The sequence below is a fragment of the Mauremys reevesii genome, linkage group 1 (genome assembly GCF_016161935.1).
Source record: "Mauremys reevesii isolate NIE-2019 linkage group 1, ASM1616193v1, whole genome shotgun sequence".
NCBI classification, from domain to species: Eukaryota; Metazoa; Chordata; order Testudines; family Geoemydidae; genus Mauremys; species Mauremys reevesii.
Genome location: NC_052623.1, coordinates 113148895 through 113158102, shown reverse-complemented (window position 1 = coordinate 113158102; position 9208 = coordinate 113148895). Strand labels below are relative to the sequence as shown.

General features: G+C 44.1%; 1 protein-coding gene across 1 annotated transcript in view; it reads left to right on the top strand.

Annotated features, from left to right (window-relative positions):
• The first annotated feature begins 295 nt into the window (after window positions 1-295).
• Window positions 296-9208, top strand: part of TUBGCP3 (tubulin gamma complex associated protein 3) — a 110066-nt gene continuing 101153 nt past the window's right edge. Inside the window, exon 1 of the mRNA XM_039481021.1 lies at window positions 296-666. Coding sequence (XP_039336955.1) covers window positions 591-666 — 76 coding nt within the window. The 5' untranslated portion in view covers window positions 296-590. The remainder of the gene's footprint in view (window positions 667-9208) is intronic.

Below are 9208 nucleotides of genomic sequence, written 5' to 3'. Positions count from 1 at the left end.
TGCAATCTCCTGGGGGCTGGACGGTCCATATTTTGGCCAGCCCTCATTTGCAGCATGACACAATTCGGTGACATCATAGTGCGGTGGTGCAGCTGGTGACATAGAGCAGGTAGGGTGACAGCCCGAAACAATCCTGGGGCGTCACTATGGCAGGAGCAGGAGAGTCTTGGGTCTGGCAGGGGCCCTCTAAACCCCCTCAACCTGTCATCGTCATGGAGGGGGCGTGGTGGAAAGCTGAATATTCCTGTCCTGATTTCTGTGCTAATCCCAGCCGCCCCCTGCGATGGTAACGGACTCTACGAGTGGGTCTGGGGTCAGGCTCTGGCCGAGAGGCCCCGGGGGTCAGTTTGTGCCCCGGAACTTCTCCGCCGGGGCTGTGTGAGGAGGGCGGGAGGTGTTCGGCGCTGCGCGCTCCGTGTCTCCCCGCGCACAGGGGCATTGTGGGCGCTCGCTGCTTTCCGCGGGTTCAGTTAAAATGGCGCCCTAGGTAACGGGAGGCGGCGGCGGCCGTTAGGCTGTGAGGCGCAGGGCGCGCGCGCGGCAGTTGCAGAGGGAGGTTCCCAGCCCCCTCCCCACGGCCCGGGGTGAGGATGGCGTGTCCGGATCAGAAATCCCCCAACGTTCTGCTCCAGAACCTGTGCTGCCGCATCCTCGGCAAGAGCGAAGGTAACTGCCCCCGCCCCCGCCCGGGAGCGCGCGGGACAGCGCGAGCCAACGGGGCGCCGCCCCGCGCCGGGTCCCGCGGCTGAAACTCAGGCCCCCTGCGGGCGGGCGGTGGCTGTGTCAGCCCGCAGCTCACTGGAGTGGCGGGGCCAGACGCGGGCCGGGGGATGGAGAGCCCTGCCCCAAGGGAGGGGGTAGGGCGGCGGCGGCTGAGAACCTGCTCCTTGGCGTGGCTCGGGGGCGGCCGTGTGCCGGGCCGTGGCCCTGGGGAAGGGGAGGAGAAGGAGCCCGGGGAATAGATGGCGAGGGTGGGACGTGCTCTCCTTGTGTGTTTCTAGGATCCGGAAGAGGGAGAAGAGAGACCCAGGGGAGAGAGTGAAACTTCCATTTGCTTGCTGCGGTGGTAGTTGGAAAAAGGGGACACCCCTGAGCGTCTCTCTTCTCCCGCCAAAAGACTACAACCAAGGCAGGGATCCAGCCTTTAGCAGCAGCTGCAAAATACTTAGGACTTGTCCACACTTACAGCTCTGGAGCGGTGCCGCTTTAGCGCTTAGTGAAGACTCTCTCTAGTCGGTGTAAGTGCTCCACCCCGCCCCCCCCCAGGGCAAGTCTACACTACCCGTGCTGATGGGTGAGCGCCCCTCTGGGCATGCTACTTACTCCCCCTCCAGGGGGAAGCACCTTCTGCTGACATAAAGGCTGTACACACTGGCACTAGATTGATGTAATTTAGGTCGCTTAGGGGGATATCTTTCAGGCTCCTGAGTGATGTAAGTTACATTGACTTAAGCAATAGTGTAGACCAGCTTGAGAGGCGGTAGTTATGTCAATGGGAGAAGGCCTCCTGTCGACATAGCACTGTCTACATTCAGGGTTAGATCAGTATAACTGCATAGCACAGGGATGTATTTTCCATGCTTCTGAGTGATATACTTATAGTGACGTGTGTAGTGTAGCCCAGGGCTTAGTTTAATTCTGCTGTGCAGACCCTGAGGACAGCCACAAAACACTGTCAACAGCTGTGTGCCTGGCTCTTGCCCTGGGGGTTGCCTAAAAGGTGTGTCTCACTTACCCCTTCTGTGAGAACATTCATCACCTTTCCCTGCTCTGTTACCCCCCTCCTGTAGCTCAGCTCTGACCTGCTAATGGCCTGTGCTGGGCATGGCAGCAGCCATCTCTGGGCTGGAGCAATGGACTATGCCTGCTGGCTAGACTCTGAGCTGAAAGGCTGTGCTCCCTGGGGCTGGGTGCTGCCTGGCAGCATACAGATCCTTGGCCTGTAGGTGTTAAATTTTGAAGTTCCCTGTCCCTTGCTGATTCTTAGGCTACGTCTGCGCTACCTCTTTTGTTGATAAAGCTTATGTTGCAGTGTGAAAAAACCCCCAGAGGTGATTGGTGTGGACAGCGTCTCCTACCACTGCTCGTTGTGGGGTTGTTTAATTATGTCGATGGGAGAGCTCTCTCCCATCAGCATAGAGCAGCTACATGAGAGATCTTACAGTGGTGCAACTGCATCAGTACAGCTGTGCTGCTGTAAGCTCTCTAGTGTAGATATGGCCTTAGAAGAAAAAGCTGCTTTCTGGAGAGAGATGCTCTCCCCTGGAAGATGGGGGTTGGGGTGGCTCGTCACTCTCTTCCATGGGGAAGGACATGCCTTTCCTCTCCCTCTTTTGATTCCTAGAAATGTATAAGGAGAGCACTTCCACCTCTCTCCATCAATTCCCTGTCCTAATTTTCCTCCCTTGTCCATCACATAAACTCTTCTTTGCTGCTATCCTGTGAAGCAGCTCTTCCATCCGCTGAATGAGGTCTACAAGGGCTTAGACCAGTGGTTCTCAACTTATTTATCATATATGCTGCCCACAATATGTTACCTGGGCCGCAGGAGCCTCTAGCAGGAGCCGGGTGGCAGGGCAGCAGCAGCTCCCGGACCCCTGCCATGTGGGGCTGACCGGCTGCCCCGGACCCCATAGGGCTGGCTGGGAGCCCCAGACTCCCGCCACGCAGGGTGGGCCAGCAGTCCCGACTGGACCCCAACCCTGCTGCGATGGGGCAGCCCGGACCCCCCTGCGCTGGGAAGCCGGGAACCCGGACCCCACTATGTGGGCTGGCCTTTAACACACAGCTGAGCTGGGCCACAGCTGTGTGCTAGTTGGGCCGCATGCAGCCAGCAGGCTGCAGGTTGAGAATCGCTCGCTTAGACAGATTTGTGTGGCTGCCCCCAGGCTTTGATCAGTAGTACTAAGTACTTAGTTGCTGCTAGAGGCTGAATCCCTGCCTTGCCTCCAGCTGCGTAGGACATGTTCACACATAAACCCTGCAGTGGTGCAGCTGTGCTGGGATAGTGCTTCAGTGAAGATGCTACTGTGCTGACGGGAAAGCTTCTCCCATCGGTGTAGTTAGCCATCACCCTCGCAGAGGTGGATTATGTCGATGGGAGAAGCCCTTCTGTTGATACAGTGCTTTCTACACTGGGGGGTTAGGTTGGTATAACTGTGTCACTCAGGGGCGTGGATTTTTTCACCCCCCGAGCAATGTAGTTATATCAATGTAAGTTTATAGTGTAGACCTGGCCTCAGGGAGATAAGAAGGAGACACTCATGCTTTGTCCCCTTTTTCCAACTGCCATAATAGTAGGAAAATGGAAGTTTGACCTTGCCAGAGAAAATAACTTGTTTGCTAACTGGGCAAATGAACTATTTAAAGTCTCGATAGCATTGTTTTATAATACCTACAACTTCTCAAGTCATATCCATTTCAACAAATGGTATATGGATGCCTTCTGTACTACTAGTATACCTCTACCCCGATATGACGCTGTCCTCAGGAGCCAAAAAATCTTACCGCGCTATAGGTGAAACTGCATCATATCGAACTTGCTTTGATCCGCCAGCGTGCGCAGCCCCACCCCCCGAAGCGCTGCTTTACCGTGTTATATCTGAATTCGTGTTGTATCGGATCGCGTTATATTGGGGTAGAGGTGTACTTAAATGACAGTTCCTGCCAGCAAGTGGTATTGTTGACTCAGTAGGCAAGATCTCTTCCATGCGTGTCAGTTCTGAAGCAATGAATTCCCTAACTTTGTACTAGAGGCATTATACAGCAGGAGATGTTGCCTTTTTGAGATTAAATTTAAAACCAAGTTATAGACTACCTGTGGTCATTAGAGATCCATGGCCCTTGCAGCCTTTATTTTTATTTAAAGTTAACTTTATTGATGTTATGTTATATCATTGAGGGTTTGGCTCTGGTGGCTAAAGTCTCAAGTTAACAGAATTATCACTGCTTGTTTTAAAGCTCATTGGAACACATGAAACCATAGACAAGTAAAATATACAGTCACAAGAAAAAGGTCCACTATCTCTTATCAATTTTATTAAAGTTACCAACAAAGTTATGAATGTCACAGCATACACAACTCCTAGATATATCCATGCACCAGTTATAACTACAGACATACATCCTCCTAGATAGTGTTAGGGTCTGATGGGTCTCTTATGGATTGATCATCAATAAAAGGATGGTTCCTGCTGGAGTTCTCTCATAGGAAACTCAATTTTACATGCACAGAATGTAGGGATAGGCAGAAAGTGTCAGGCCTCTTTTTTTTTTTTTTTTTTTATTGATCTGGTGTCTTCTAGAACTTAAGGGACCCTCGATTTCTATAGATCATGTAGGTTCTCTTTATTCTCATTAGCACTGATAACCACAGGATACAGGTTGTGCAAGACACATGTTGGAGGCAGAAGTGCCTCTACAGCATTTTGTGATTTTTAAAATTAATCCTCTAGCTCGGGGGTAGACAACCTATGGCACGCATGCCGAAGGTGGCACGCGAGCTGATTTTCAGTGGCACTCACACTGCCCGGGTCCTGGCCACTGGTCCGGGGGACTCTGCATTTTAATTTAATTTTAAATGAAGCTTCTTAAATATTTTAAAAACCATATTTACTTTACATACAACAATAGTTTAGTTATATATTATAGACTTATAGAAAGACCTTCTAAAAATGTTAAAATGTATTACTGGCACGCAAAACCTTAAATTAGAGTGAATAAATGAAGACTTGGCACACCACTTCTGAAAGGTTGCCGACCCCTGCTCTAGCTATTTTTTCCCTCAGTATTGCCACTTGGTACCTCTTTTCCCATAATCTTAAGGCATCAGGTTATTCTTCTGTCCCTTACTTATCTCAGCATGTCTTATCTCCAAGGCCTAAAATAGCTGAGCTAAAAATCTTGAAGGCCTCAGCCTACAGGTCTCGTTTTTTAGCCTTTCTTACTTAGATATCTAATACATGATTATTTCTTCTAAATACTGATCAATCTTATACTTCTATTATTCTACAATTTAACTGTATTTACATACAGTGATGTGTGATGTTATGATTAAGGTGTTACAATAAATGAATAATAAACTAAAATAATTGGCTACACCTTTCAGACTTAGGGGACTTAATTCCAATGTCCTGGACAAAAAAACCGTTTATATAGCTATAAATTCCCTGTCTAACAATTCCCATTGAAATTTCAGTTGGAAAAGAGATTGCTCTAACTACACCAGCTGTACAGAATTGTCACTTTTGGGTCCTTGATCTTTGGCACAAGACTACAACTACTCCCTTAGTTCCTTAAGGTTTTTTGATGGTTGTAGGCAGTGATTATCTGTGCTGTGTACGACAGCCCCTTGTTAGCTATTTATGCCATCCCTTATTGAGATCAATACTGTTATCTGAATGTCACTCAGTTCCTTCTTTGGTAACCAGGAAAAGAGCATTACTTATTAAATTTTTGGAACTGAAGACTTTCTTTTCATGAGACTCCAGTGCCTGTCTTGGTATTTTTGAGGCTGCTTCAATGTGTCTACGTAGATCTAGCTCCAGCATAAAGAAGCTTTCCATTTGGTCACTTCCTTTTGTATTTTTATAAAAGAAAAAAAGAAAAAAAGTCACTCTCATAGTAATTCATCTGTGTCATGGAAATGCTTCAATTGAAACTTCTAGTTCTAGTGAGGCGTGTAAGATGCTCTGTCTAGTGGGATTTGGACTGTGGTACAGCTTGAAAAATATGAGGAAATATCCGCCAGTATGGTTATCATGGTGCGTATCTTGGAGCAACTCCAAAAGTGTATTAACCAAGGCAAAGCTGGCAGACATTATGAATTTTCCAGCTCTGTCAAGTCCACTTCTTGGAAAACTTGTCTTGCCTGAAGACTCAACTCTTGGTATCTTGTTCTTTAAATAACTAACATGCTTGAAGTCTCTAAGATGATGTTTCCCTCTGTTTCTAAGGCCATTTTCACTGATGTGATCATTTAGTTTTTTGAGATCTCATTAATGACTCTTAGAATTCTGCTCTGATAACTTTTGTCACAGGGATACACGGGTAGAGTTAGTCTTCCTGTTCAGATTATATATTTATAGAATTCATGCCTGTTTATGATCTCTAGCTGAGTATTGGACAGCTAGCTCCTTTAATCTGTGGTGTCCCCTTGCGGTTAGAGTGAAGGAAAAATCTGTAGCTGATGATCAGTATAATACACTATGTTTCATACAGTAATGTACTCTGATATATTTTATAGCATCTTATATCCAGGGCTTTCAGAGAACTTACAAATATTGAGTGAAAACTTGTAATTCAGCTGTGAGATAAAACCTATCTTCTTATGTCAAGGGAAGAAAACGTATGAATGGTTGGCTAAGCTGGCAAGAAATTCACTCTGGGGAAAAGGTCCTCCAGGAAAGTTTATTCTAATTGCTGATGAACTCAGAGGAGCCTTCTTCAAATAGGTTTGTTTACTACACTGCAAGATGAATTGCTTATTTAAAGGATCATTTTCAGTATAGGAAGCATAACCATTTTTAGTTCAAATTTTAAGAAAAGCTTTCAGTCAAGAAAATGTTTAGGCATTGGGGAGATTGGAAAAACTTTTTAAATAAAATCTTGATACATAAAACATGAATGATGGTGGGACTGGAAATATATGCTTTGTTCTCTGGAGCAACATAAATTAACTGTCACTCTCTCTTTGTAAATAGAAGATACTTACTAATGAGATGCTTTAGCTTTTTGCTCTATACAATCTCTCTATATGGAAAAAACAAACACTCAGAGGTTCTTCAGAGTAGGTGTTGGTCTTTAGAGATTATACCATGCTAAAGAGCTGGTCTGCACACAAGTTTTTGAATTGGTATAACTTGTTTTGGATGGGGGTGTTTTTTGTTTTAACTGATATAGTTATACCGGTACAATTTGTAGTTTGGATGCAACTATAGAAGTCTAAAATGTGCCTGATGCTGGTACTTATTCCGTGCTGATATAAGGCACCTTTATACAGCTATAACTGTCCGCGCAAGAGAGGTGTACGGCTTTAATTATATTGATTAGATGTGGTACAACTCTTGTGTGTGGACAAACCTGGAGACCATTTTTCTTCTACAATTTCTATTTTTGTGCATGGCGTCATTTTGCAGTCTGATATGTTTGTTAAAGCACCTCATCTGAAAGTGCTTTAAAAATATTTAATCATTTTCTACCAAAACCCACATAACATGGCTGAGAGAGAGAGAGGTCACCTTGGCCATCACAGGGATGGAACCATTCAGTGCCAAGCGGTACTGTATCCAGTTGAAACTGCAGGAGAAATTTGGAAGTTGTACTACAGACATGAACTTCTCTGCATGCAACAAAAAATGTAATGCAGTATTACATTAAACATGTTTTTTTGGTAGGACTTACCAAGAAGATGATATTGTTAATCTCTGAAAACTGTTTGGAGTTGGAGGGGTGGTAACAAAAGTCATACCACCGGTAAAACAAAGCCAATAAAGTAATTAAAACCATAAATTACAAGTAAACAACTTCTCGGTAAACATGAATTCTAAGTAATAGAGCAACTTAAAATAATCAAACAACTTATTTTTAGTAATTCACTGTTTAGAACAGAAAAATACCCAGAAAGTAGGAAACAGGAGTCTCTCAGTATTCCTGTCTCCAGGACTGCTCCTCTTCTCCCCGCCCCCCCTTAAATCTCTTCCAATAGCTGTTGTCTCTTGAAAGGTGTGAGAATTGTCTGATCTTACTAACTTTGGGAAGTGCACTGAAGCAGATCAGTTGCTTACTAATAAAAGGAATGTTCCGGAAGGCTGTCCTCCAGTTTATCAGGCTTATCTGGAAATAAAAATTATCTAGCCTCTATAATTAAATTCCTCTATTTTTCTTGTTGTTTCTTCCTTTCTAAATTATACTGTTTCTTGCTATTTTTCCTTGGTTTTGCCCACCAAGGATTCTACCTCCTTCCCTCTTTAGTTTTTCTACGCTTTTCACATGTGGTTTGTTTAAAGCTCCTTTTAGGCTTTGAAATGGAACATGAAAACTGCATCATACAGTTCTGATAGATCACACTGTGGAAGGGGAGGGGAGGAATGAATGCATGCATAAAGGACATTCTCTACTAAGCATCGGAAATTTGCATTTGCAGATGGAACATAAGAATCTACTTTAGGCAATTCAAATTAAGATTTTATAGATCTTGAATTATTTATTTATTTATTTTGTTTCCCCTCCTCTGAATGTAGCAAGCTTCTGACACTGTTTTTAACTTTTATGTATTTGGTAAATATAGTCGCTTACAATTAATGGCATTATTCCACTATGTTTGTATTCATAATTTTTAGAATTTTGACAGTCTTCTGCTTGCTTCCTTTCTCTGCATAAAAAGCTCACATCAGAACACTGAAAATTAAATCACCTCTTCCATAAACAATTTCATCCTTCCCATCTATTAGGCACATCAAGATGACAGTGTTGTATAGCAGTTGCACTTGTTTACATATTCATACAATGAAATGTGTGTATCGTGTGTGTACACTTATATTTTAAGTTCATCTAATGTCTCATGGACATTTGGGGGAGAAGGACAATTCAACAATACATCTGCTTATGTAATAAATTTCCTGTGTGTGTTGCTTTTGGTCATATTACTGTTAAATATATCTTTCTTTCTTATGACTTCTGTATGCCATCTTGCTTGTTCTGTACATGAAGTCAGGAGTCAGACACTAAAAGCACTCCCACAGAAAGAGTCTCTTGCAAATCAAGGACTTTGAAATCTTGGTGGGATAGATAAACATTTTGATTCAAAGCTATTGTATGACTGCAGGTCCAATATGAATCTTCAGAAAAGTCTCCAATTCTGAAGGTTAGTCTCGCGAATTATTAAAGGAGGGACCAAAAGTTCATTGGTTCAGTCTTAGCAGAGAGCAAGGACTGAATGGATAAAGAGACTGAATTACCATTTTGGCAACAAATGGTCTCTCCAAGTCAGGATAACCCAAAATATCCTTTTTAGGGTTGTCTCTCACTGATGAGGATTTGTTTTAATATTTTGTTGTTAAATTGAATATGGATAAGATTTCAAAATAACTGTTTAGAAACTTTGCTTCATTTGTCCCATAATCTGCACAGCAAAATCATATTGCATCACAGAACTAGAAACATAGGTACACTTTTACATTGGCTCAGGTAGAGGCAGTTTTCAAGGGCA